Below are 27,021 nucleotides of genomic sequence, written 5' to 3'. Positions count from 1 at the left end.
GGTACCGGATACCGGTACCGGGAGGGGGTGGGGGGGGTGCTTTGGGCCCACCGGGACGCCCACGGTGCACGGGGGGGGGACGGAGGGGGGTGGGGGGGGTGGGGAGGGCACCGGGGGGGGCACCGGGGAGGGGGCGTGGCCGGTGCTGGCCCCGCCCCCTCCCTTTGTGCCCGGGAATCCCGGCGGGGCGCGCGCGCGCCGCGGCCCACGTGACCCCTCCCCCGCCGCCGCCGCCGCGCGCCCCGCCATGACGTCATCCCAGGGGCCCCCGCGCTGTTGTTGCCGTGTTCCCGCCGGTCGCCATGGCAACGGCGGGGGCCCAGGAGTGGGCGTGGCCCCGCCTCCCCGGGGCGGGAAAGGAAAAGGGAGGGAGGGAGGAGGGGGGAAGGGGAGGGAGGAGGGGGGAAGGGGAGGGAGGAGGCCACGCCCCCCGCATGCAAATGAGGGCGGGCGAAAACGTCATCTGCAGCCAATCAGGGCGCGGCGCGGTGAGGTCACCGCGGCGGCGCCGCGTATATAAAGCGGCGCGGGGGCCGCGGCGGCGCCAGACGCGTGTGTGCGCGCGCGGAGCAGCGGGGCCGCGGCCGGTGCCCCCGGCGCCTCCCCCGCCCTCCCTTCCCCCCCTCCCCGACCCCGAGCATCGATCCGCGACCCCCCCCCTCCCCCACCACTTTTTTTTAATTTTTTTTTTTATTTTTTATTTTTTTTAATATTTTTTCCCCCCCCCCCCCCCCCCCGCCCCGTTCCCCCGCAGCCGGGCGGGGGAGGAGGATGGAAACACCCTTCTACCATGATGATGTGTTGCTGAGCGGCCTCGGCAGCGGCTTCGCCCCATCCTCCTCCGGCAGCAGCGGCCTCCTCCTGCCCTTCCCCGGCGGCAGCATGATGAAGAAGGACGCCCTCGGCCTGCCGCTGCCCGAGCAGGTGGCGGCGGCGCTCAAAGCACCGGGAGCCACGACGGCGGCGGCGGCGACGGCGGCGAGCACGGCGGGTGCAGGCGATGCCCCCTCCACCGGGCTGCTGGGCTCGGCCGAGCTGGGGCTGCTGAAGCTGGCGTCCCCCGAGCTGGAGCGGCTCATCATCCAGTCCAACGGGCTGGTGACCACCACGCCGACCAGCGGGCAGTTCCTCTACCCCAAAGCGGCCGCCTCGGAGGAGCAGGAGTTCGCCGAGGGTTTCGTCAAGGCGTTGGAGGACTTGCACAAGCAGAACCAGCTGGGCGGCGGTGGCGGCGGCACCGGATCCGCCGGGGGAGCGGCGGTGGCGGCGGGTGGCGGCGGCGGCGGTGGCGGCGGTGGCGGCGGAGGAGCCGGCGAGCTGCCCACCGCCGGCCTAGCCCCGGAGCCCCCGGTGTACGCCAACCTCAGCAGCTACCCGGCCGTCAGCTACGCCGCCGAGCCCGGCCCGTTCGCGGCCCCGCCGCCCCGGCTGCCGCCTCCTCCTCCTCCTCCTCCACCGCTGAAGGACGAGCCGCAGATCGTGCCCGAGGTGCCGAGCTTCGGCGAGAGCCCGCCGCTGTCTCCCATCGACATGGACACGCAGGAGCGCATCAAGGCGGAGCGGAAGCGGCTGAGGAACCGCATCGCCGCCTCCAAGTGCCGCAAGAGGAAGCTGGAGCGCATCTCGCGCCTGGAGGAGAAGGTGAAGAGCCTCAAGAGCCAGAACACCGAGCTGGCCTCCACCGCCAGCCTGCTCCGCGAGCAGGTGGCACAGCTCAAGCAGAAGGTGCTCAGCCACGTCAACAGCGGCTGCCAGCTCCTGCCCCAGCACCAGCACCAGGTGCCGGCCTATTGAGCCCCGGCCAACGCGGGCACGGACACCGGGGACACCCCCAGGACCCTACCGGGACCCTACCGGGACCCCCACGGACTGAGAAAGTGGGGGAGAAGCTGGGGGACAGAGAGGAGGGGGGGGGACACCCCGCCATGGACTGAGGGGACCGACGGACTGAGGAGTCCCCGCACGGACTTTTGAGGGGCTCCGGGGGTTGTGCCCCGTTTTCTTTAAAGAAAAAAAAAAAAAATTAACCAAAACCCGAGAGAACTGAAAGGGGGGGCCTCGGATCGGTACCGGGGCGAGGACTGATGGCGGGGGGGGGTCCCCGGTTCGCCCCCGTTGAGGCCTCAGCCCCGCCGCGGGCCCCGCGTCCGCCACATTCCAAGGAGGCCCCAGTAAAGCTCGGCGCCGGAGCTGCCTCTCGCTGTCTGCTTCGCCTCATGGGGGAAGGGTTGTTTTTGGGGGGAAAAATGGGGATTTTGGGGGTTTCTGGGGGTGGTGGTGGTGGAGTTTGGGCAGCGGGAGGGAGGCGAGGGAGGGACGGCGCGGGCAGGAAGCGGCGCGGCCGGCTGCCATCTTGGGGCGGGGGGGGGACGTGGGGCTGTAAGGGGGGAAAAATGGGGGGAAAAAGGGGAGAAATGGGGCTGGGGAGGGGGTGGGGGGGTGCTGGGGGCATGGGGGAGAGGGTGGGGGAAAATTGGGGGGGGGTTGTGGGGGGGATGGGGGTGCTTGTGGAGGGGGGATTGGGGGTTTTGGGGGGGTGCTGGGGGCATGGGGGAGAGGGTGGGGGAAAATTGGGGGGGGGTTGTGGGGGGGATGGGGGTGCTTGTGGAGGGGGGATTGGGGGTTTTGGGGGGCTCCTGGGGGGTTTTGGGGTCTCCTGGGGGGGTTGGGAGGTTTTTTGGGGGGGTTTTGGCGGGTTTGGGGGCTCCTCCGGGCTGGGCGGGGGGGGTCCTGTAGGCTGGGGGGGGCTTGGTTTGTTGTGGGTTTGTTGGGGGGGGGAATTGGGTGCTGGGGGTGGGTTTTGGGGGTGTCGGGGGGTGTCTTGAGGTGGGGGGAACACAGTTGGTTGTGTTTTTGCCCTGCAGACCCCTGGGGGGGGTCACCAAGCTTTCCCCCCCCACTGTTCTGCTGGGGTTGTCCTCATGGGTCCCCCCCCTGCACCCTGGGGTGGGTGGCGAGCTGGCCCCTGCGGGTAGGGGAGGTTGTGGGGGTGGCTCTGTGCTGGGGTCACCCCATTCCTCCCCCCACCCCCCCTAAATCCCCCACCCCCGGTTCCTCTCCTGGGGTGAGCCACCTCCCCGCGCCGCCAGCCTTCGCTTCCTGCTCCTCCTCCTCCTCCTCCTCCTCCCTGTCCCCAACCTGCGAGCCCTGGCCGGGCCCCAGCACCCATCCCACAGCAGCGCGTCCCCAACCCCATTTGTCCCAGTCTCATTTCCCCCCTCCCCAGGGCAGGATCCGGCCCCTGACCCCCCTGCGCAGGGCCAGGAGCACCCCGAGGGGGCCGTGCCCGTGCCTCAGTTTCCCCAGCGGTGATGCCCCGGCTGGGTTTTTAGGGCACAACCCTTCACCGGGGGGGGGTGACGCGGCTCTCCTGGGAACATTTAGGGACGGGTGCCAAGCTGCTGGAGCCCCGGTAGGAGGTGGGGACCTGTTCCGAGCCGTGCCGTGCCGAGCCGAGAACACCCCGGTCCCCAGAGGGTCGGGGCAGGGACTGGCACCCTGTGGCGGTGCCGTGGGGAGCGCGGCCACCCCAGGGGACCCGCGGTGGCACGGAGCCGAGGCTGCTGGCTGCTGTTTGCCGGGAGGAAACGGCCCCAAACCCGGCCGTGCCGTGCCCCAGCCCTGCAGCTCCGGCACGGGGCAGAGCCTGCACGGCGCCACGGCCACCTCCCGCAGCGGGTACGGTGTCACCGGTGTCGCCCACGTCCCCATGTGCCCATGTCCCCGTGCTTCGTGTCCCTGTGTCCCCACATCCTCATGTCCGTGAGTCCCTACGTCCCCAAATCCCTGTGTCTCCCTGTCCCCATATTGTTTGTCCCCATGGCCCCACAGCGCCATGGCCCTGTGTCCTCTTATCTCCATGCTCCTGTGTCCCCATATCCCACATCCCCGTGTCCCTGTGTCCCCATGTCCCCACAACCCCATGGACCTGTGTCCTCCGACCCCATGCTCCTCATGTCCCCATGTCCCCACATCCCCATGTCCCACAGTCATGTCCCCAAGCCCCCATACTCATGTCCCCATGTCCCCACAGCCCCATGGCCCTGTGTCCTCACACCCCATGCTCCCCCGTCCCCACATCCCATATCCTCGTGTCCCCAAATCCCCATGCTCCTGTGTCCCCATGCCCTACATCCCCATGTCCCCATGTCCCCAACAACCCCGTGTCCATGTCCCCACTCCCCATGTCCCCCAGCCATGTCCCCACGCCCCCATTCTCCCGTGTCCCCATGTCCCCAAATCCCCCTGCCCGTGTCCCCACACCCCATGTCCCCCAGTCACCTCCCCACGCCCCCATTCTCCCCTGTCCCCACGTCCCCACATCCTCGTGTCCCCACATCCCCATCCCCATGTCCCCATGTCCCCATGTCCCCACCCCCCCCAGCCACATCCCCAACCCCCATAACCCCCTCCCCATGTCCCCACCCCCCCTCCCCGTGTCCCCAATTGCCCCGTGCCCCCTCCCCGTCCCCCACCGCTCCGCATCCACCCAAGGCTGCGGGACCCCGGAGATGGGGAAACTGAGGCACGGGGGGGGGGACACGGGGACACGGGGACACCCCCGGTGCTTCGGGGCGACCCGGGACCGGCAGGGGGCGCCGCCGTCCCCCCCACCCCGGGGCGGATAAAGGCGGCTGCGGGAGGCGGCGGAGCGGGAACGGGGAACCGGGAACCGGGAACCGGGCACCGGGAACCGGCACCGGGAACCGGGGCGGCGGCGGCGGCAGCGGCATGGCCCGGGGGGGGCTCCGCCTGCTGCTCTGCTGCGCCGCTGCCCTGCTGGCTGCAGGTACCGGGGCACCGGGCACCGGGTGGGATCGGGCATCCCGGGGGTACCGGGTGATGGGGAACCCCCCCCGGGGGACACCGGCACCGGGGGCTGGGGGGCGCGGTGCAGCGGGTGGGCTGCGTGCTGCGGGGGGGTGCCGGTGGTCTGCGGGGGTGTCCCCAGCTTGATTTTAAGGGGACCCTGGGGGGGCTCTGACCCGCTCAGCTCAGCCCTGGGGGCTTGCAGTAGGGCAAGGAGCAACCCCAGTGGGGGCAGGACGCGGCCCCAGCTGCTGGTGGGGGGTTTTGGGGGGCCGAGCCCCCACCCAGGACACGTGGCTGGCACCCGTATCCACGCTGTGTCACCTCCCCGCGTCCTCGTCTGCGTCCCTCTTCCCGGGAAGGGCCCGTCCCGGGGGGCTTTGGGGACCCCTTGGTGGGGTCACCCCTTTGGGGCCAGCTCTGTCCGTGGGGCTGGGCTGGGCTGGCCCCACTGCTCCCCTTGTGCAAACAGCAGTGGGGTGCACAAGGGCGCTGCTGCCACTGCCCTGCCCTGGAAATGTGGCCGTGGGTGCCACCAGGGCTGGGCTGGCACGTCCCCTGCTGCCAAGTCCCCGCTGAGGCCACCGTGGCACCGCTCTGCTCGTCCCCACCGCCTTCAGAGGCTTCCCAGGCCTAAGATTTTGGGGGATCGGATGTTAATTAAACCTGAATTTCGTGCTCCTCTCTTCCTGAACCCCCCCTCCTGGAGAATGAGCTGGGGTGAGCGCCGCTCGCCCCCCAAGCCCTGCCCGCTGCCCCCCACCCCGTGCCCTGCAGTGTCCCTGCTGCCCAGCTCTCTCCTCCACGCTGTAGGGACGGATCCTGCCCCCACGAACACCAGCCCAGCACCGCACACCTCGGGAACCACAGCGCCACGGGCCAGGGACGGCTCGCACACTGGTGCCACCCCGGGGACACACAACGAGTCCTCCACCAGCTCCTCCGTGTCCACCAGCGTGGGGACAACCCTGCTGGGGACCTCGCACCCGGCCACGTCCCCTCCGCTCGGCCAGGGGAACACGACAGCACACACCTCGCCACCCAGTCTGGATCCCTCCCCACCTGGATCCCCAAAATCAGCAGCACCCACAGGTCCAGCCGTGACACCAGGCTCCACGGCGGTGACCCCAGCTCCAGACACGGCGGTGCCACGAACCAAGGCCAAGGAGGCCGAGGTGAACACGTCCCCGTCCGGCTCCACAGCACCGAGCTCGTCCTCGTCGGGGCACCCCGAGCTTGTTCCTGCTCCCACCTCTCCTGCTGAACCCACCGAGAGCCCTGCTCCCAGCGCAGCACCAGCCCCCAGCCCCAGCAACGCCTCGGCAACTGGTCCCAGTACAGCTCCAGCCACTGGTCCCAGCAACGCCTCGGCAACTGGTCCCAGTACAGCTCCAGCCACTGGTCCCAGCACAGCTCCGGCCACCAGCCACATCACCGCCCCGACCCCTGGCCCCAGCACAGCTCCCATCATCGGCCCCAGCCTTGGGGCCGGCCCCCCAGGTGAGGGGGAAGCCCCCCGGTGCGGGCAGGGTGGGATGGGGGGGTCTGCACCGTGCCCTCCCACGCCGTGCATCGCGGGGACCGGATGCGCTCCGGTGCCCAAAGGGATCCCTGAGCCACCGGGGGCCACCGGGTGTCCCTGTCCCCACCCCACAACTCCCATGGCTTGGGGGCTGCGAGGTGCAGGTCCCTGGGGCCCTCCAAACCCCTCAGGTTTCCCCAAATCACTCCCCCACTCCCAAAAATATCCACCCTCCTGAATACTTTTGGGCCATGGGGGGTGAGAAGGTCCCGTGCTGGTCCCCACGGGGGGGGTGGTGGTGACATGGGGGAGCCGGGTACGGGGTGACCCATCGGGGGTGCGTGCCGGGGGGTAACGGGGTGCCCGTTTCACCCCACAGAGCATCCCCCCACCAAACCCAACCCCGGCCTGGTCGTCGTCATCTGCCTCTTCGTGGCCGTGCTGGTGGGGGCCGCGGCGCTGCTGCTGGTGCGGCTGTGCCGCTGCAGGACCCCCGGCTTCCAGCGGCTGGACGAGGTGCCCATGGTGAGTTGGGGGGGCTTGGGGGGGCTGGGGGGGCCATGGGGGCGGCGGGAGCTCACCCTACTCTTTCTCCTCCTTAGAGTAAGGTGTCGGAGGGGTTCCCCTTCGCCCACCGCCCCCCCCAGATGACCCCAGGCTGATGAATAAAGAAGCTGCTGCCTTGACTCTGCTTCCCCGTCTGCCCTGCGCTCTGCACCCCACGGGTGCCAAATCCCCGGGGGGGAGCCCGGAAAATTTCGGGGGTCCTTTGCACCAGGCTGGGCTGAAAGACCCGGGCCAGGGGGGAGCGGGGTGGGGGAGCTCAGGGCGCTGGGGGCCGCGCAGCCCCCCCCGGAGAGGGTGGGATGGGATGGGAGGGAGCGAGCGGCCAGGCACGCACGCCGCCTTCCTTCTGCTCCACTGCACTCGGCGGGGGCCGCGGCGCGCTCCGGTAAGGGGCTGTGGGGTGGGGGGCGGTGGGGGGGGGTAGGGGGGGCACAGGGTTTTGGGGAGGGGGACACACAAGGGACCCTGCAATAGGGGAGGGGACAGCACCCCCAAAATGGGGCTGGGCAGGGTGGGGGGGCACAGCCATGGGAAAGAGGGGAGGGAATGGGGAGGGGGGGTGCAGGTGGCACCCGTGGGGGAGCTTCTGGGGGCGGTGGGTGCCGGGGAGAGGGGGGGGGCGTTGAGCATTAACGTGGTGCTGGAGGATGGGGGGGGGTCGTGGCCCTGTGGATGCTCCAGGCTGGGGGGGCGGGGGGGGGGGAGCGGCCACCCCCGTGTCCTCAGGGCCTTTGTCCCCTCGGGTGGCCCCGTGCTCCCTCCCCGGGGACACCGGAGCTGGGGGGCAGCCAGGGACCGGCGGCAGCGGGGGGCGGCGGGGGGGGGCTGAAACCCGAGGCGCGGAGGCTGAGCCCCATCAATCACGGGCACCACGCAAATTGTGAGCGGCACCGGGGGGGGGGCACCCCACGTCCCGGTGCTGCCGGAGCCCACCCCCAGGCTCAGCTTTCCCCCCCCAACCCCCAAAACCCCCCAGGGACGATGCGACGGAGCCGGACGGCGCTGCCCTTCCTGGGCACCGAGGTGAGAGCGGGGCCGGTACCGGGCACGGGGAGGGGTGGGGGGGGGGCACCGGGATCGGCTTTTGGGGGATTGGGGGGGGGGAGATGTGTCCCCCCCCCCCCCCCGGTGGGAGAGTCCCAGAGCCTGGCCCCCCGGGGTGGCAATAACCGGGCTGGCGGCGCTCGGCGGGAGTTAATTAGCCCCGTAATGGGCGGTTAATTATTATTCGCCCCTGCGTAATTACGCACCGGCTCCGGGGGATTTTCCAGAGGGATCCCGGAGGGGGGGGGGGCGGTGAGGGGGTGTCCCTGGGGCTCCGTGTGCCCCCCCCCCTTTGTGCACCGGAGCCCGGTGAGGGCGGAGGAGGGGGGGGGGGTCCAGGAAAGCCCCCCCACGCCCCAACCCCAATTTGGGGTCCCGGTGCCGCGGATGGGGGGAGGGAACCGAGCACCGGGGGCACAGCACCACGGAGAGTTCCCCCGGTACCGGAGGTTTTGGGGAACGACGGGGGGGGGGGGGCACCCCTCACCTCCCCCCTTCCCCCCCATCCCCATCTCGGTGTCCCCGCAGCGCTGTCGCGACACCGCCGAGGCCGCCCCGTCGGGACCGGGACCGGGACCGGGGCCGGGGCCGGTGTCGGGCGCCGTTCGCCGCCGGTTCTCCGGGACCCCGCTGCTGCCTCCTCTGGGCTGCCGGGGGGCAGAGCCCGAGCCCCCCCGCGTGGTGTTCACCATCGAGGAGAGCGGCCCCAGCAGCGGGGACGAGGCCGAGCCCCCCCGGTAAGAGCGCGGCGAGAGGCGGCTCCGGTACCGGGGGGTGGCCGAGCCTCGGCTCCGCGCCCCCAGAGGGGCCGGGGAGGTAACGGGGGGGTTGTGGGGGGGGTACCGGGCACCGGGGATGGCCGGGGGGGGGGTCGCGGTGCCGGTGGTTTCAGCACCGGGCAGCAGCGGACAGCGGCCCCCGGGGCACCGGGGCGGGCACCGGGCAGCACCGGGGCTGTGTCCCCGTCCCTCCCGGGGTGTGTGTGTGGGGGGGGGGGACAGGAGGCTGGGAACGGCCCCGGGGATGTGGCCCCGTCCCCGCCACCTCCGTCCCCATCCCCGTGACCCCGTCCCCCCCACCTCCAGCCAGGCCACCCTGTCCCCGTCCCTGTTCCGACATCCCCGTGACCCCATTCCTGTCCCCCCATCCCCACCACCTCCATCCCTGTCCCTCCATCCCCATCCCTGTGACCCCTGTCCCCGTCCCCCCACCCCCATGACCCCATTCCCATCCCCCCCTGCCCCCATCCCCTGTCCCCAAACCCGCTGCCACCCAGCTCCAGGCCCTGCCCGGAGGTGACCTCGGTCCCTCCTTGGCACGGCTGCGGGGTTATTTTTGGGCCATTCCCTCCCCCTCCCGCCCTGCCTGTCCCAAAGCCTGGCTTTGAGGGGACGCAGCACGGGGCTGTCCCAGCCAAGGGACCTGGCTCCAACCCCGGCCACTCCGTGCCCCGGCTCCCGTGTCACCTGCTGTCCACCCCCTGTGCGGACACGTGTCCCTGCTGGGGACAGCCACAACCCCGCAGGGGACAGGGACTGGCTGTCCTGGGGACAGGGACTGGCTGTCCTGCGGCCGCTCCTGCCCAGCCCTGGCTGTCCCACGGGCTCCTGGCTGCCAGGCGGGGACAGCTCTGTCCCCACCCCGACGTGTCCCCCCCCGCTACCCTTTGCGCCCCGATGGCGCAACACCCTCCCGATGTCCCCGTGCTGCGAGGCGGCGGGTCCCCAACACCGGGACCCCCACCCGATGGTCTCGGGGCTCCCGGGGGTGCCGCCGTGCCGGGGGGGCCCTGCTTGGGTCCCTGCCAGCAGCGGGATATTTTTGCCTCCGCCGGGGACAGCAGGTATCCGGCTGCGTCAGCGGGGCCGCGGGGTCGGGCTGGCGGGCACCCGGCTCCCACGGCCAGCCCGGGGCGACGCGGGGCAGCCCTGGGGGGTCCCAGCCCGCTCCACGTTCCCAAACCGGGCAGCCAGGAGGGGCTGGGGGACACGGAGGAGGACGTGGGGGCAGGTTTGGTTCCTCGGTGGCACCGTGGTGCGGCCACACGGTGCATCCAGGTGGAGCCACGTCCCTCGGGGGCACGGTGACGTGCCCGTGCTGTGCGCCTGGGGTGCCTGGGGGTTGGTTTTGGCCCTCGGTGGCCCCTCCACGGGTTTGGGATCCTCGGGGCTGAGCCGTGCGGCTCGATGGCACCACGGCAAGGCCACCGCCGCCACCCAGGCTGCTCCAGGCTCAGCTGTGCCCCTCGGTGGCACCATGCCCCTCGGTGGCACCGCGCCGTGTCCTCACCTCGCGCCCACCTTCCTCCAGGCTCAGCCGAGCCCCTCGGCGACCTCCCCATGTGGCTGTGGCGCTCGCGGCGTTGCCGCACGTGGCCGGGCCGAGCATCCTCACCCTAATGGCCACAGCTGCCACCACCGAGGGGACAGCGCAGCACCCCGGGGCGCGGGGCCAAAGGGGGTGGCCACGTGCCACGCACACACGGGACGGGATTGATGGAGCCAAACGGGACGCTGTGCGTGTGTGTGTGTGGCGTGTGTGTGTGTGGTGTGTGTAGGGGGGGGTCTGCCCGAGCCAGACAGTTGTTTAATTTCCCAGGCGCGGGCGGGAGGGGGATGGAAACTTTCCCGAGGCCGCCAGGGTTGGGGCAGCCGCGCGTTTCCTGCTCCTCGGCGGCGGGCAGTGGGTCCCCGCCGCTCGGCTCCCCGTCCCCCCTCCGCTGCTTCTGCGCCCATGGGGACGGAGCCCGGAGCGCCCTGAGCGGGGCCATGCTGCCCTCCCCGGGGGCTTCGCCCGTGGGGTCCCCCCGGGGATCCCCCCGCAATTCCCCCGTGCTCTTCAGGAAGCTGCTGGTGAACCAGAGCATCCGCCTGCAGCGGCGCTTCACCGTGGCGCATCCCCTCTGGTAAGGGGGGGGGGGGATAAAGACCCCAAACCCCAGCCATGGGGTCCCAGGGGGGGTGGGAGGAGGCGGTGGGATGCGAGAACGGGGTCAGCGGGGACCCCCCCCAAATTCTCTGCGTTGTGTCCCATCTGTCTGTGTGTCTGGGGGGGCGTGGGGCTGAGCCCCCCCCCGTGCCCATGGGGATAAGCGGGGCAGGGGGGGGTGATGCTGGCTGAGCACGGGCACGCTCGTTGCACCGATGGGGGGGGGGGGCTTTGTGCTGCAGCATTCTCCCCATGTCCCAAATGAGGGGGTTGGGGGGGGCTTTTTTTTTTGGCACAGCAAATGGGGAAGGCAGCAGCGACCCCCAGCAGGGCCACGCAGCCCCCGTGTGGGCACCCCTGGGTGCTGGGGCGCCGTGGGGGATCAGCGGCTCCCTCCTCAGTGGCAACAGCAGCTATTTATAGCGGCCCCCCCCAGCTCCCCCCCCCCTTGCTCGGCATGGAAAGTATTTCTGAATTCGGCACCAGCCCTCCTGGGGCCGCTGTCCCAACCGTGCCCCCCGGCCCCGCTCCCCCCCCCATGGGGCACGGCCACCGCTGGGGACCCCCTGTGCGTGCGTGCGTCCCCCCCGTGTCCCCCCCCCCCAATCCTCCCGGTGACACCGTGCCCGGGGTCGGGGCTGTCCCTTGGGGTGACAGCGGGGTCGGAGGTGGCCGGAGAGCGGGGAGGGGGTTGGGGAACAAACCCACAATTCACGCGCGGGGCTGGAGGAGCCACAATGGGGCTTTGTGTCCCCGGTACCATCGGGGACGCGAGGCAGAGGCAGGCCGAGGGGCTGCGGGAGGGCTGGACGCGGCGCCGGGCGCAGCGGGGCCGGGGGAATGCAGCCGGGGAGCCGCTGCCCGTCCCGGAGGCACTCCTGCATCGGGTAGGTCCCATGGGATAACAGGGACGGGGACAGGGATGGGGATGGGGACGCGTGGCCTTGGTGGCTCGTCCCTGTCCCCATCGCCGTGGCGGCTCCGGGAGGGGACAGGCGCTGGGTGGCCCTTGGTTTGTCCCCGTGCGCAGCCTTTCCCATGACCCTAGGGCCAGCGGGGTGGCAGCTGCTGAGGGGCCACCGCAGGGACACTGCCTCTGTCCCCGTGTCCCCCCCCCGTCCCCCCTGCTTTGAGCCCCGGGGTGCGCACGGCTGCGGGGTGGCTCTGCCCTGGGTGGCACCCGGCCACCACCAGCGCGTCCCCAAGGACCAGAGCTTGGCTCCCTTGGTGGTTTCTGTCCTTCGATGTCCCCTGGCTCGGCGCCCGGCCGCGTTGCTGTCCCCCATGGGACGCGGCTCCCCGAGCAGAGGCTGGTGGAGGCTTTCGAGGACTCGCAGCGGTTGGGGATCGTGGCGCTGGGGACACGGGGAGTGACCCGGCCCTCCCCGGGCTCTCTGGAGCCAGGAGCCCCGTGGGGAGAGCTGGGGCCCCTGTCCCAGCCCGGTGACAAGGGACAACCCGCCCAGACCCCGCCGTGCCACCCGGCGGCTCCACAAGCACCAAATTTTAGGGCGAAGGGACCAGGCTGCGTGGTGACAGGGGGACAGAGAGCCTGGCAAGCCCAGTGCCGCGTCCCAAAGCTCCCATTGTCTACAGCTGGGCTGGGGGACAACCATTGTCCTCGGCTGATGGCAGCGCTGGGGACGTGCCCTGCCGTTTGCCGTGGGGTTCGGGGGGGTCGCTGCCCTCCGCGGGGTGTCCCCTCGGTGTCCCCGTGTCCGAGGGGGGTGGCAGCGGTGTCCCCAGCGCCTCCCAGCCGAGGTGTTGAGGCCACCCGCCCCGTGCCAGCTTTGTCCCTTGTCCCCTCGCAGCTTCGACCTGGAGAATGGCCTCCCAGGGAGGGGCGCGCTGGACCCCCAGGCCAGCCCGGGCGCGGGGCTGGTGCTGCAGGGCACCTTCAGCCACGGCCAGCGCCGCGAGTCCTTCCTCTACCGCTCCGACAGCGACTACGACCTGTCCCCCAAGGCCATGTCCCGCAACTCCTCCATCGCCAGCGACCTGTGAGTCCCCCCCGGGACCCCCCCCAGGTCTCCCCATCCCTCTCCCCACCCTCCCCCTTTCATGCGCCCCTTTGCTCCCCGCAGGCACGGCGAGGACATGATCGTCACGCCGTTCGCCCAGGTACGGCCCCGTGGCGAGGAAGGGGCACGTCCCCATGTCCCCAGCACGCAGGAGGGGACACAGGGAGGGGGGTGGGGGGGGTTACAGCCTGTCCCCAGCCTTCCCCCCCTTTCTGTTCCCCCTAGGTCCTGGCCAGCCTCCGCACCATCCGCAGCAACTTCGCCGTGCTGATGCACCTCCAGGACCGCGCCGGCACCAAGTGAGCGGGGTGAGGGGTTGGGGAGGGCGATGGGGGGGTCACAGCTCATGGGGGGGGGACAGCTCGTGGCAGGGGGGCACATTTTGTGGCATCCTGGCCTCTCAGCCCCGTGCGTTTCGCAGGCGAGCCTCCAGCAGCAGCCTCCCCTCCGCCAGCAAGGCCAGCCTCTCCGGTGAGTGCCCCCCCGACGGGAACATAAGGGGATGTTTTTAGGGTCGGCTGGCTGTCCCCGCACCCGGGGACGGGGCGTGCCGGCACCCACGGTGTCCCCAGCAGCGGGGGCAGAGCGGTGGCTTTGCCCTTTGGGATCCATGTCGGGTTTTCAGCGGCTCCTGCTGCCCGTCCGCCCTTGGTGCGGTGGCGGTGGCGGCGGTGGAAAGGCTGCGCTTGACGTCAAACCTCCCCTGAAGAAAAAAAACCCCGGGCGGCGAGCGCAGCAGGGCCCCGCAGGAACCCCGGGCCGGGCGTCACCTCGAGGTGACGTGTGTGTCCCCCCCGCCCCCCCCCAGACACCACCACCACGGGGACGATGTGGCCACCGCGGCCACCACGAGCCCAGCCGCACCGGGATGCTCAGCGCCGGCTCACCCTGGGGTCCCGGGGGGGGTGGGAAGGGGACACCCGTGAGCACCCCGGGGTGGGGACGGCGAGGTTGGGCCCCTCCATGTGTCCCCGTGCCTGGTGGCGACGCGGTGGCTGCCCCCGGCAGAGGATGCCCAGCAGAAACTCTCGCTGGAGACCCTGGAGGAGCTGGACTGGTGCCTGGACCAGCTGGAGACGCTGCAGACCAGGCACTCGGTCAGCGAGATGGCCTCCAACAAGGTAAGGAAACCCCCCCCCGGGGTGAGAAAAAAGCCCCCCCAGCCTCGGGGGGGGTTGCTGGGGACGCGTGGCCCCCCCCAACCCGTGGCTGAGCCCCTGCCACCCCTCGCAGTTTAAGCGGATGCTGAACCGGGAGCTGTCGCAGCTCTCGGAGACCAGCCGCTCGGGGAACCAGGTCTCCGAGTACATCTCCAGCACCTTCCTGGGTGAGTTCCCCCCCCCCAGGGGGGTGTCAGGGCCGTCCGTGCCCCCCCCAACCCAACTCTGCAGCTCTGGGGTCTGCGGGGAGCCGGGCACCTCGGCGCGGTGCCCTGCGGGGCTGCGTGTCTGTGGGGACAGAGATGGAGGCTGGTTTGGGGCAAAAAAAGGGAATATTGATATAGGGGAGCGAGGGGGGGGGGCTTTCCCAGGTGTCTTCGTGGGGGTGTCACGGCCGTCGTGCTGGCTGTGAGTGCTGGGGCGCACTGGTACAGACTGGTGCAAGCTGGTGCACGCTGGTACATGCTGGTGCATGCTGGTGCAGACTGGTGCACACTGGTTCACACTGTACTGGTGCATGCTGGTGCACGCTGGTGGAGACTGGTGCATGCTGGTGGAGACTGGTGCACACTGGTCTGGTGCACACTGGTGCCTACTGGTGCACACAGGTGCACACTGGTCTGGTTCAGACTGGTGCACATTGGTGCACACTGGCCCATGCTGGTGCAGACTGGTGCACACTGGCCCACACTGGTCTGGTGCAGATTGGTGCCTACTGGTGCAGACTGGCGCATGCTGGTGCAGACTGGTGCAGACTGGAGCCTACTGGTGCATGCTGGTGCAGACTGGTGCATGTTGGTGCACATTGGTGCATGCTGGTGCATACTGGTCTGGTTCAGACTGGTGCATGCTGGTGCATGCTGGTGCATACTGGTACAAGGGCGGGCGGCCTGCCCAGGGCTCCCCCTGCACGGGGGGAACCCCGGGGGGGCCCAGACCCCGCTGCAGACGGGTGGGGGAAGCTCTCGGCATCCCCCCGTGCGCCCCCCCCGTTGCCATGGCACCGCGGTGCTCTCCGTGCCGGCTGACGTCAATTGGGGGGGGGGGGGAGATCCAAGGGGATCCTCCCCGCGCTCACCGCCCCCCCCGCCCCCCAGACAAGCAGCACGAGGTGGAGATCCCCTCGGCGCTGCCCAAGGACAAGGAGAAGGAGCGGAAGAAGCGCCCCATGTCGCAGATCAGCGGCGTCAGGAAGCTGACGCACGGCTCCAGCCTTGCCGCCGCCGGCATCCCTCGCTTCGGGGTGCGCACGGACCACGAGGGGCTGCTGGCCAAGGTGAGGGAGGGTCCCGATCCCATCGCGGGGTCCCCGACACCGGTTCCTAAAACCCTTCCTTGTCCTTCTGATCCTCCCCGCCCCACACCCAGGAGCTGGAGGACACCAACAAGTGGGGTCTGGACGTCTTCAAAGTGGCCGAGTATTCGGGCAACCGCCCGCTGACGGTCATCATGTACAGCATCTTCCAGGTGAGCCCCCTCGGGGAGCGGGGTGCTGTCCCCGGTCCCCGTCCCCGTATCCCAAACGGGGTCCCAGCCACTCTCCCGCCTTCCCCGCAGGAGCGCGACCTGATGAAGACTTTCCGCATCCCCGCCGACACCTTCATCACCTACATGCTGACACTGGAGGACCACTACCACGCCGACGTGGCTTACCACAACAACATCCACGCCGCCGACGTGGCCCAGTCCACCCACGTCCTCCTCTCCACGCCGGCGCTGGAGGTGAGCCCCGGTCCCTACGGGTCGCCGAGTGCCCTCACCGGGGCCGTAACCCACCTACACCGCCTTTTTTCCCCATCCCCAGGCCGTCTTCACGGACCTGGAGATCATGGCTGCTATCTTCGCCAGCGCCATCCACGACGTCGACCACCCCGGGGTCTCCAACCAGTTCCTCATCAACACCAGTGAGCCAGGAGGCCCGGAGGGGGGGCGAGGGTTGGGGAGGGGGGTATAGGGGACCCCGGTGTCCGCCCCGGGGTGAGCGGTGCCATCTCGCAGACTCGGAGCTGGCGCTGATGTACAACGACGCCTCGGTGCTGGAGAACCACCACCTGGCCGTGGGCTTCAAGCTGCTCCAGGAGGAGAACTGCGACATCTTCCAGAACCTGAGCAAGAAGCAGAGGCAGTCGCTGCGGAAAATGGCCATCGACATGGTAACGGGGGGTGGTTCGGAGCACCCCGGGGTGTGCTGGGTTTTGGGGGGGGCTTGGTGGCGGGGTGAGGCTGAGCCGCGTGTCCTGCTCGCCCTGCCCAGGTGCTGGCCACGGATATGTCCAAGCACATGAACCTGCTGGCGGATCTGAAGACCATGGTGGAGACCAAGAAGGTGACCAGCCTGGGGGTGCTGCTGCTGGATAATTACTCCGACCGCATCCAGGTTGGGCTCGGGGACGCGGGCGGGGAAATATTTCTGCAGCCCGTCCCATCGGGACGCCCTCTTGGGTGCCACCACCGAGGGGGGCACCCAGGACAAGGCGCCCCAGGACCTGTGACGGTGGCCCTGGGGGACGAGGGACGTCGGGTGAGCGCTGCGGTGGCCGTGCAGGTGCTGCAGAACATGGTGCACTGCGCCGACCTCAGCAACCCCACCAAGCCCCTGGAGCTGTACCGGCAGTGGACCGACCGCATCATGGAGGAGTTCTTCCACCAGGGCGACCGCGAGAGGGAGAAGGGGATGGAGATCAGCCCCATGTGCGACAAGCACACCGCCTCCGTGGAGAAATCCCAGGTGGGGGTGGGCACGGCGTGGGGACGAGGGGGTCCGCGGGGCCATGGTGGGTGCTGAGCTCTTGCCTGCCCGCAGGTGGGCTTCATCGACTTCATCGCCCACCCGCTGTGGGAGACCTGGGCCGACCTGGTGCACCCAGACGCTCAGGAGATCCTGGACACGCTGGAGGACAACCGGGAGTGGTACCAGAGCATGATCCCACGCAGCCCGTCCCCACCTCCCGAGGGTCCCGGGGTGCCCCCCGCCGCCACCGACAAGTTCCAGTTCGAGATGACGCTGGAGGAGGAGGAGGGCGAGACGGACACGGAGCCCGAGGGGCCCGAGAGCCCCTTGGAGGAGGACAACAGCGGCTCCAAGACGCCGGCCACGGATGACTCGGAGTCGGCCGACACCGAGCGCCTCTCACCCGGCTCCGGGGACCGGGACTTGCCCCGGGGTGGGTGCCCCGGGGACGTGGACAACCGGCGGGCGGTGGAGGGGACGCTGATGAAGGACGGTGGCAGCTCAGCGCCAGGCTCCGAGGGCGGCCGGGAGCTGTGCCTGGACACGGAGGGCAATGTCACATTCCTGCCCCTGGGCACGTAGCGGCCCCGGCCAGCAGGTCCCGTCGCTGCCACAGGGACATGGGACACGGCGTTGCCCCAGCGAGTGCCACCGGCACCCCAGGCTCCTGGCATCGCCACCGCTGGGACCGGGGTGGCCATCGGGACACGGAGGGACCTGAGGAATGTCCCCGCACGGCAGCTGGGCAGGTACCGATGGGCACAAGGACACCGCGGCTCGTTCCCTCCCGACTGTCCCCTGCTCCCACCCAGCGTCCCGTCCTCCAGGTGCCGGGCAAGGTCCCTCATCGCCTGCAAACGGGTCCTGGGGACGCTTTGCCCCTGCCCTGTCCCAGCCCTGGGCACTCTGTGGCTCCCCGGGGAGATGTCCCCCGTTGCCAAAAGCCTTTGGGTGTGCGGGTGGCTCCTCACAGAGCGGCTGGCACGAGGCACCGCGGTGTCAGGGCACCAGGGCACGACGCCGGCTGCTTGGGCACGAGTCAGGGGGTTTATTTATTTGGGGATGGGGGGGGGGGGGTCACTTTTTAAAGCCTTTTGTAGCTCACTTTTTAATACCAGCCTCACCTAGGCGCACTCACACACGTTTCCGTGGCAGAAGCTGCCCTGACTGTGACCAGCACCCAAAATGCTGCATTTTAAACTTTTGCACTTTGGGCCCCGCCGGGCGCCGCAACCCCGCGCGTCTCCGTAGGGACCCGGGGTGGCCCCCGGGGTCGTTTCGGTTTCTTCCTTCACCCTCCAGATATTAAACCTGGTTTGTTCCCCCTCTAAGAGCGATGCTTCTGATCTTTTATCGCTGTGCTTCCACGGGCTGGGTGCTCGGTGCTGTGGGTGCTGTGGCCGGGCAGCACCCTGGGGCCTCCATCCCTGGGGAACCCGGCGTGCTTGGTGGCCCCATTGCCTGCCGAGGCCCCGGGGAGGGCCCTGCTCCTTGTGTTTGAACAAAAGCGAGCTCCTCCCTGGAAATGTCGATCCGTCACTGGCAAACACAACCGGCTAAGGTAAATATTTAATCGCCGGCTTGGCGCGGCGCGGAGCCTGTTCCCTGCTCTTCCGCATTGCTCCCCAGGGTGATTTATCTGCAAACACGTCCCCACCCGCGGCACTGCCCTGCTGCGTGGGGCCCTGCCAGCCCCCACCCCGCACCCCAGGGCAGCAAGGGGGGGTCCCCAATACCCCCCTGCACCCCAAATTCCCCCTTTGATGAGAAGGGAACCTCAGGTTTCTGGGGCACGGCTGGGAGCGAGGGGTGCCGCGGGGGCTGGCGGGTCCCCGCTGATGGAGCGGGGCTGTGACTGTCAGCCCCACAGGGACCAGGCACACCCTACAGCACCCAGCTGTATGGGAGGATGGCGGCCAAAAAAATAAACCCTTCACTGAGGGGACGCGGTGCCATGGAGGGTGGTGGTGCTGTGGGAGCCTCCCCGCCATGGGTGCTGCTGCCGGGCACCCAGCACCCAACTGGCTGGTGCCCTCCAGCGGCTGGCAGGCTGCTGACGGGGTGTCGGGCTCGGGCACCCCACAAGCCCCTCACACGGACATCGTGCTCCTCGGGGCTGGGTGCGGTGCCCGGCTCCGCCATCCTGCAGGCTCCTCAGGGCTGCGCTGAGGGGTGAGGGAGGCGGCTGGGTGCCATGGCCTGGTGTGTGTTCAACTCAACGGGGTGGTCTCGGAGGAGGCTGTGGGGTCGAGGCCGGGGTTGTGCAGCCCCGCTGGGGGCCGCGTCCCGGTGAGCCCCGCGCCCCCGCCTCAGCCTCGCCTCGTGAGGGTGAGGGAGGACACGGGGCCGCCATGGCCGCCCACCTGCGGCCCACCTCAGGGCCTCACCTCACAGCCCACAAGGGATGGCAGCCTCGGGTATGAGGGATGGGAAACCACCCTGGCAGCCCTCAGTCGGGGACAGGGCGCCATATCGCGACAGGAGGGCGCTGTGACTCATTATCCTCCCCCTTTTCGATAGGGAACGACCCCTCCCACCCCCCCACCAGGTGCGCATGGTACGTCCCGCCCCCCCTCCCGCTGCGCAGCCGGACCGCACCACCGCGAGCCGCGGGGGGGGGGGGGGGGGGGGCACACATCGGGAGGGGCGGGGCGGGGGTGAGGGATAGGAGGGGGGGGGGGGAAGAGAGGGAGGAGGCGAGGGGCGTCTCCCCCCCCCTCCCTTTGGGCACGGGCCGGCTGTCAATCAGCGCCGCGCCGCGGGCCAATCAGCGGGAGCAGAGAGCCTCATTTGCATGCAGGGCCCCGCCCACCCCCCTCCTCGCGCTGCTGACGTCAGCGGGGCTCTGCAAGCGGCGGGGCGGGCGCGCGCCGCTGCTGCAGTTCTGCGGGAGGCGCGGCGCGAGCGCGGGCTGGAGGTGAGCGCGCGCCCCCGCGCCCCCCCCCCCCCCCCCCATCCCCCCCCAATCCCCAACCCACCCCCCCCTTTTTAATCCGACCCCCCCCCCCCCAAACATCCCGGTTCCGTGCACCGGGGGCCGGGAGGGGCCGCCCGGGGGAATTGCACCGGGGGGAGGGCGTTGCAACGCCAGCTGGCGGGGATTGCAACCGCAGCGGGGGGGGGGGGAGCAAAAGGGGGGGGTGTGCAGCAAGGGGGGGGGCGTTTGCAGCAAGGGGGGGGGGTTGCAAGGACTTGGGGGAGGTGGTAGCAAAGAGGGGGGTGTTTGCAATGAGGGGGGGGATTGCAATGAGGGAAGGGGGGATTTGCAGCAAGGAGGGGTTGCAAGGACTTGGGGGGGGTGAAATGGGGGTTGCAATGAAGGAGGGGGGGTTTGCAGCAAGGGAGGGGGGTTGCAATAATGGGGGGGGTGTTTGCAATGAGGAAGGGGGGATTTGCAGCAAGGGAGGGGGTTGCAAGGACTCGGGGGGGGTTGCAGCAAGGGGGGGTGTTTGCAATAAGGGGAGGGTGAAATGGGGGGGTTGCAATGAGGGAGGGGGGATTTGGAATGAGGGGGGGGTGTTTGCAATAAGGGGGGGGGTCGCAATGAGGGAGGGGGGTTAGCAGCCGGGGGGATGGAATAGGGGGGGGTATTTACAGCAAGGGAGGAGGATTTGCGGTGAGGGAGGGGGGGTTTGCAGCAAGGGGGGGGGTTGCAATGAGGATGGGGGGGGTTGCAGCAAGGGAGGGGTATTTGCAGCGAGGAGGGGGTTGCAATGAGGTGGGGGGGTGGAATTGGGGGGGATTTGTAGCAAGGGGGGGGCGTTGCAATGAGGGAGGGGTGTTTGCAATGGGGAGGGGGGTATTTGCAGCAAGGGGGGGGGGTTTGCACCAAGGATGGAGGAATTGCAGTGGGGGGGGGGGGGATGTCTCCCAGTGCCCCCACCATTGCAGGAGGCCGCGGTGTACGGTGGGGACCTGGGGGTGCATGGGGAGGGGCAGGGCAGTGGCGTGCCCCCCCACACACCCCCATATACCACCCCCACCCCCCCCCCAGCACCCCTCTGCACCCCCCCGCACCCACCCCCACGCAGCACCCACCCGGCGCAGCCTGCGGGGGCACCGCCGCGGGTGCCATTTTGCAGAGGAGAGACGCAGCAACGGCCGCGGAGCTGCGCCCCCCCCCCCATGGGTGGTGGTGATGGGGGGTCAGGGTCCCCCCCCCCACCACCACGACCCCCACATACCCCGGGGCAGCGCGCCTGGGGGCACCGTGGGGACGGTGGCCTGTCCGTGCCACCGTGGCTGATGCGGTGACGAAGCCCTGGTGCCATCGGGGGCGTTGGTTATCCCCTGGGGGGGGCGTTGGTTATCCCTGGGTGGGTTTGGGTTATCCTGGGGGGTGTTGGTTATCCCCCGGGGGCGTTGGTTATCGCGGAGATGCCGATGCCACCGGGGATATTGGTTATACTGGAGGTGCCGGTGCCACCGGGGGCGTTGGTTATCCCATGGGGGGCGTTGGTTATCCTGGGGGCGTTGGTTATCCGGGGATGCCGATGCCACCGGTGATGTCGGTGCCCCTGGGGACGTCGTCCACCGCCGGTGTCCCCCCCCGGGCTCACGGCGCCGCCGCCTTGCAGATGGCGTCCGCTACCGACTCCCGCTATGGGCAGAAGGAGTCCTCGGACCAGAACTTCGACTACATGTTCAAGATCCTCATCATCGGCAACAGCAGCGTGGGGAAGACCTCGTTCCTCTTCCGGTACGCCGACGATTCCTTCACGCCCGCCTTCGTCAGCACCGTCGGCATCGACTTCAAGGTCAAGACCATCTACCGGAACGACAAACGCATCAAGCTGCAGATCTGGGTGAGCCCCGGCCCCGTTCCCGAGGGATTTGGGGCCTTCGGGGAGGGGTTTATGGGGTTGGGCTGCCCCCTTTTGGGGAAGGGGATGGTGTCGGCGGGGGGCTGACGGTGGCCGCGTGCCGCAGGACACGGCCGGGCAGGAGCGGTACCGCACCATCACCACCGCCTACTACCGCGGGGCCATGGGCTTCATCCTGATGTACGACATCACCAACGAGGAGTCCTTCAACGCCGTGCAGGACTGGTGAGCCCCCCTCCCTCAGCCCCATCCCCTACCCCATTCTATTATCCTGCCCCCTTCCCCATCACCCTGTGCCCCGTTTTTTTTAAAATTTTAATTACTTTGTCCCTCCGCGGCCCCAAAGGTCGACCCAGATCAAGACGTACTCGTGGGACAACGCGCAGGTCCTGCTGGTGGGGAACAAGTGTGACATGGAGGACGAGCGCGTGGTGTCGGCCGAGAAAGGCCGCCAGCTCGCCGAGCACCTGGGTGAGTCCCGTCGCCGCCTGCAATTCTTGGAAATTTTGGGGAACGCTGCTTAAATTGCAAACGCTGGCCCTGCACCAAAAAAAAAATGGATGTATTATGGGAATATGCGGGGAAAATAAGGTGGTGTGGTGCTGTGAATGCTTGCTTTGGGTGGGTTTTGGGGGTTGTAAGCTCGCTGCGCGCTATAGGGTGGGATTGGGGTGGGTCTGGCCCTGCTCTGAGCAGGCTGAGCTCAAGCATCGGGGAATATTTAATGGGAGGAGGAGGAGGAGGAGCAGAGAAACGTCCCCAGTGGGAGGCTGCGAGCATCACCGGGGCCGTAGCGGGGTCCTGGGCTGCCCCCCCAAATAATATTAACCCCCTTCCTCCTCCTCATCTCCAGGCTTCGAGTTCTTCGAGGCCAGCGCCAAGGACAACATCAACGTCAAGCAGACGTTCGAGCGGCTGGTGGACATCATCTGCGAGAAGATGTCGGAGTCGCTGGACACGGCCGACCCCGCCGTCACCGGCGCCAAGCAGGGCCCCCAGCTGACGGACCAGCAGGCCCCCCCGCACCAGGACTGTGCCTGCTAGGGGCCCCCCCCCCACCCCGCTCGGTGCACGTATCCGTCCCCCCCCCCAGCCCCCCCAACACACCCCAGCACCCCCTTTTTCTTCCCCCCAGGGGGGGCTTTTTGCTGCTGATACCTCGCAGGCTCCCCAAAGGGTTGGCGCCTGCCCCTTTTCCCACCCCCCCTCCCTTATCAATTAGGCTGTGCCCCCCCCTCCCCTTTTTCCCCTTTATTTATTTTTAAGCCTGGGATGGTAGGAGGAAACCCCCACCCCCTTCCTATTGCCCTCTGAGCCCAAATCGCTCAGAAAAAAACACTTTTTTTTGCCGTTTTGCTTGCAGGGTGATGGGGAGGGGGGCCGGGACCCGACACCCCCATCCCCATTACGGGGGCAGCGCCTGCCCGGAGAGCCCTTGGGGGTCTTTTGGCTGCCCGGCGCCCCCTCCCCAGCTGGCTGGCTGCTCCCCCCCTCACCCATTTGTATAAAAAGATGCTAATTTATGCCCCCCCCGCCCCCCCCCTCGCTGTCTTCCTCCCTGTACATAGGAGTCCCTGTAAATAGCCGTAGGACGTGCGCTGTGCCGTGCCCCCGTCGCTGCGTCCCCCCCCCCCCCCAATTCCTCGCTGTGCTTACCTGGTGAGCAGCACTCCCCACGCTCTTTATTTAAAGGTTTTTCAGGACCAAGCAAGGGGCTGGCGGAGCTGGAGCACCGACCAAACCCCGTGGACCCCCCCAAAACCCCCCCCTCCACCCCCGGTTTGGGGAATAGGGGCGAGCGTCACGGCTGCTGCAGCGCGCCCGGCTCCTCGCCTGGTCCTATAGTTACCGTGCTTCTGTGGAGACTGTGAATACGTGGATATTCCTCCAGCAACGACCGACCCCGAGGTCTTGCTTCCCTCTATTTATTTTTTCCCGGAGCGCTGTGTCTTTATTTTACAGTTTTTTTGTTGTTTTTTTTTTCCTCCCCCCCCTCCCCTTTCTCCTCTCACTGCGGTACCGTGGTCCTCCCCCCCCACCACCACCCTTCCCCTTTTTTCCTCTTTTTTGTGAAGTTTACTGATGGAAGAGTTACCACCGTACTGTACAAATGTCAAAAAAAAAAAAAAAAAAGAAAAAGAAAAAAAAAGAAGTGTCAAAAGGGTACAATTTCCTAAAAATCACTGTATTAAAAGAAAATGGTGTGAAGAAATAAAAGCGATGCTGATCAGCGGCTGCCCCTCGTCCTTGGGGGGTGGGGGGCAGCGTGCAGGGGGCGATTTCAAGCTGAGAGGGGGGAGATTAATTGGTTTTGACAATTAGCATTCTGCAAATAGCCCCCCCCAGCAGTGCATGATGAGGCTGGAGCTGCAAGAAAGGCACCTTTAAGGTAGAAAAGGAGATTTAGGCACCGGAGAATGAAAATAAATGGGATCCTAGGTGAGGGGGGGGCACGGATTGTGCCTGGGGAGCCACCAGGGGCAAGTGCAGGATTTTTTGCTGTGGCACCAAGGCTGATTTGGTTGCAGGGGCCACTGACAGTGGGAACCGGCCCCCAACTCCTCAGTTTTTGCTCTGCTTCTGTCAAATATATCAGAAACCAGAACAAATTTCATATCAGAGCCTGGGGGGGCTCTGCTGGGGCCCCTGGGGAGGGGACAAGGGGCAGGAGATGCTGTGCCTGTCCCTGGGGCGCTGAGTGCTTCTCCCCTACCCCGTTTGTTAAGGCACAGCCCCCTAATTACTGACAGTAAACGAGTTAATCAGCGGGATCTGCAGCAGCCCCTGGCTGTGGCTGTCACCAGCGGTGGCTCCCAGGCCGTGCCCACCACGGGGCCGGATCCTGCCCCACCTCGCGGGGGTGCTGCCTGCCCCCAGCCCCCAGCAGCAGGGGCAGGAGCTGCTGAAAAGGCATCGCAGGTTTCGGGAGCGGCTTCTCCACGCTGCTACATCCCAGCACCGCGCTGCTTCCCGCCCTGCGCCTCCTGCTCCGCGCTCGGTGCCGGTTTGGGCTAAAAAATCCAAAAAAAAACAAAAAAACAAAAAACGGGGCTCGCGCACTGCAACCCGGCCCGTGGCAAACGTGGGGGGGACCGGGGACGGAGCTCACCCTGTGCTTGAGGTAGGAGAGGTAGGTGTCCCAGCCCAGCGTCACCACGTTGACGTAAACCACCCGAAATTTGGGGGGCACGTAGAGGAAATTGAGGAGCTGCGCCGCCGGCCACACGCACCAGTCAGCCTGCGGGGAATGGGGGGGGGGGGGACACAGAGCCACCAGCTGCCCCCCCCCCAGGGGGGAGCAGGACACCCTGAGGGACTCGGGGACGAGCTGAAGGGTTGGGTTTACCTTATAGAACTCCCAAAATTTCTCCTTGAGCTCCTCCCAGCTCGCCTCCAGGCTCTGCCCCTCCAGCGTGCCCATGCCTGCGGGAGAAGTGGCGTCAGCAGCGCCCACAGGGTGGGGTCTGGGGTGACCTAGGACGAGTGTCACCCCCCCCCAGGACGAGTGTCACCCCACCTAGGAAGTACCAGGCTCCCAGGGCAGGCGATGCCACCAGCTGGTCGATGAGGACTTTCTTCAGCACCGTCCTCAGCCCCCGCACGCCCCGCGCCGGGAAGGCGGCGTCCAGCCAGAGGTACCAGAAGTGCATCAGCGGCCCCATGCTGCAGCCCACGGCGAACATGCGCCCTGCAAGGCGACACCCCCCCCCCCTGCATTATTAAGGCCACCCTGACCCCCCCCATACACACACACACACCCTTTTTACATTATTAACGAGGCTCCGTAACGAGATCCGGCCCCCGGGGACCCACGATCCCAACCCCGCCGCGATCCCAGCCCGCAGCGATGCGGGGCAGGAATTGAGGCAGGGTTTTTTTTGGGGAGCGGGATGGGTGTCCCCCTGTGTGTCCCCACCCCAAGCTTTGTCACCTGTGCGTGCCGCCTGGCGCTGGTCCTCGGGGTGTTGGCGGAGGTGCCATGCCTGCTGCAGGGTGTCGCCGGCGGCCAGCAGCGCCCCGCAGCTCGCCGTGTTGGTCAGCAGCAGCAGGCGGCCGCCGAACAGGGGCTGCAGCAGCCGGCGGCCCCGCGCCAGCATCCCTAAATTTGGGGGTTATGGGGGGGTTAACGGGGGGTGGTGAGCACTGTAGGGGGCGTGGGGACAGCCCCACGGTTGTGGGATGGAGCACACCGCCCACCCCCTGCGTGGATCTTTGGTCCTCTGTGGCCCAGTGCTCCCAGTTTGGCCAGTGGTTGCTGCAGGTAGCTGTGTTGGACACCCCCTGTGCTGCCCAGTCAGCCCCAGTTACGCTATAGACCCGCCCAGTAGGTCCCAGTTAGCCACGTGGTGCTGCCCAGTCCTCCCCCTTTGGCTCCCCCAGTCTGCTGTTACCCCTGCGGGGCCACCCCCAGTCACCCCAGTGCCCCCCAGTCACCCTGTGCCCCCCTCCCCTTACCCTTTGGGACCCCCCCCCAGTTGCCCAGTTACCCCAAGCCCCCCTCAGTCACCCCTAATGTACCCAACCAGTCCCCCCCAGTTACCCCTGTGCCCCCAGTTAGACACGCCATGCCCCCAGTTCCCAGTGGGAGCCCTCCCAGTCCTCCTTCAGCCCCCCCCCCGGACCCCTCCCAGTTATATCCATGTCCCCAGTCGCCCCCTCCCCATCTCCCAGTTACCCCAGTAATCCCATATGGGACCCTCCCAGTTTCCCCTGTGCCCCCCAGTTCCCACTGGGAGCCCTCCCAGTCCCCCTTCATCCCCCCCCGAACCTCCCCCAGTTCCATCCATGCCCTCCAGTCGCCCCCCTCCACATCTCTCAGTTCCCCCAGTCCCTCCCAGTTCCTCCCAGTAACCCCACACGGAACCGTCCAGCCCTCCCAGTTCCCCCTGTGCCCCCCAGTTCCCACTGGGAGCCCTCCCAGTCCCCCTTCATCCCCCCCGGACCTCCCCCAGTTACATCCATGCCCCCCAGTCGCCCCCCCCCACATCTCCCAGTTCCCCCAGTCCCTCCCAGTTCCCCCCAGTCCCTCCCAGTAACCCCATACGGAACCCTCCATCCCTCCCAGTTCCCCCTGTACACCCCAATTCCCCACGGGGCGCCCCCCCCCATCCCCTCTGTGCTCCCCCAGTTCCTCCCAGTTCCCTCCAGTCCCCCCAGTTCTCCCAGTTCCCCGCGCCCCCCCCCCCCGCTCACCGCCGCGCGTTCCGCCACCCGCCCGCGTTGACGAGGGGCGGGGGAGCGCATTCAGGGACGGACAACTTCCGGCTTCCGGCGGCCGCCATGACACGTACAGAGGCGCACTGGGGGCCGCCATGACACGTACAGAGCACGGGCGGCCGCCATGACACGGAGCGAGGCTGTCCCCAGTGGCCCCGTCTTGTCCCCAACGCCTCGTCCCCAGCCCCCAGCGCCCCCC

General features: G+C 68.4%; 5 protein-coding genes across 8 annotated transcripts; 4 read left to right on the top strand and 1 right to left on the bottom strand.

Annotated features, from left to right (window-relative positions):
* Window positions 1-710: 710 nt before the first annotated feature.
* Window positions 711-2,189, top strand: JUND (JunD proto-oncogene, AP-1 transcription factor subunit). The gene has a single exon (XM_084498886.1). It carries the CDS (start codon window positions 772-774, stop codon window positions 1,792-1,794), a length of 1,023 nt encoding a protein of 340 aa, XP_084355012.1. The 5' UTR covers window positions 711-771; the 3' UTR covers window positions 1,795-2,189.
* A 2,242-nt stretch (window positions 2,190-4,431) lies between these two features.
* On the top strand, window positions 4,432-7,017 carry CIST1 (colon, intestine and stomach enriched 1). Of its 2 annotated transcripts, XM_084498885.1 has the most exons (4): window positions 4,432-4,789; window positions 5,623-6,309; window positions 6,711-6,856; window positions 6,934-7,017. In XM_084498885.1, the coding sequence occupies exons 1-4, from the start codon at window positions 4,732-4,734 to the stop codon at window positions 6,991-6,993; spliced, it is 951 nt and encodes a 316-aa protein (XP_084355011.1). In that variant the 5' UTR covers window positions 4,432-4,731; the 3' UTR covers window positions 6,994-7,017. The 2 variants fall into 2 exon arrangements, with proteins under 2 accessions (XP_084355011.1, XP_084355010.1); XM_084498884.1 differs by lacking the exon at window positions 4,432-4,789 and having other exon boundaries at window positions 4,941-6,309.
* Window positions 7,018-7,868: 851 nt separating this feature from the next.
* On the top strand, window positions 7,869-18,113 carry PDE4C (phosphodiesterase 4C). 3 transcript variants are annotated; one of them, XM_084498840.1, is made up of 16 exons: window positions 7,869-7,921; window positions 8,471-8,679; window positions 12,682-12,870; window positions 12,955-12,991; window positions 13,117-13,190; window positions 13,313-13,362; window positions 13,900-14,012; window positions 14,125-14,218; window positions 15,149-15,327; window positions 15,420-15,518; window positions 15,609-15,773; window positions 15,856-15,955; window positions 16,050-16,204; window positions 16,306-16,428; window positions 16,597-16,779; window positions 16,855-18,113. In XM_084498840.1, the coding sequence occupies exons 1-16, from the start codon at window positions 7,880-7,882 to the stop codon at window positions 17,362-17,364; spliced, it is 2,322 nt and encodes a 773-aa protein (XP_084354966.1). In that variant the 5' UTR covers window positions 7,869-7,879; the 3' UTR covers window positions 17,365-18,113. The 3 variants fall into 3 exon arrangements, with proteins under 3 accessions (XP_084354966.1, XP_084354967.1, XP_084354965.1); XM_084498841.1 differs by lacking the exons at window positions 7,869-7,921; window positions 8,471-8,679 and adding an exon at window positions 9,257-9,785; XM_084498839.1 differs by lacking the exons at window positions 7,869-7,921; window positions 8,471-8,679 and adding an exon at window positions 10,551-10,847.
* A 1,493-nt stretch (window positions 18,114-19,606) lies between these two features.
* Window positions 19,607-23,835, top strand: RAB3A (RAB3A, member RAS oncogene family). The gene is made up of 5 exons (XM_084498887.1): window positions 19,607-19,699; window positions 21,360-21,587; window positions 21,712-21,830; window positions 21,952-22,076; window positions 22,459-23,835. The coding sequence occupies exons 2-5, from the start codon at window positions 21,360-21,362 to the stop codon at window positions 22,647-22,649; spliced, it is 663 nt and encodes a 220-aa protein (XP_084355013.1). The 5' UTR covers window positions 19,607-19,699; the 3' UTR covers window positions 22,650-23,835.
* On the bottom strand, window positions 23,770-26,834 carry MPV17L2 (MPV17 mitochondrial inner membrane protein like 2). Its single transcript, XM_084498891.1, has 6 exons — window positions 26,799-26,834; window positions 25,537-25,704; window positions 25,123-25,293; window positions 24,952-25,028; window positions 24,715-24,843; window positions 23,770-24,616 (listed from the first exon to the last, which is right to left on the bottom strand). The coding sequence occupies exons 2-6, from the start codon at window positions 25,700-25,702 to the stop codon at window positions 24,551-24,553; spliced, it is 609 nt and encodes a 202-aa protein (XP_084355017.1). The 5' UTR covers window positions 25,703-25,704; window positions 26,799-26,834; the 3' UTR covers window positions 23,770-24,550.
* Window positions 26,835-27,021: the final 187 nt, after the last annotated feature.

The sequence above is a fragment of the Aythya ferina genome (genome assembly GCF_964211825.1).
Source record: "Aythya ferina genome assembly, chromosome: 26".
In the NCBI taxonomy this organism is placed as follows: domain Eukaryota; kingdom Metazoa; phylum Chordata; class Aves; order Anseriformes; family Anatidae; genus Aythya; species Aythya ferina.
The sequence above is the reverse complement of the archived record's forward strand: the minus strand, read 5'-3'. Positions and strand labels throughout refer to the sequence as shown.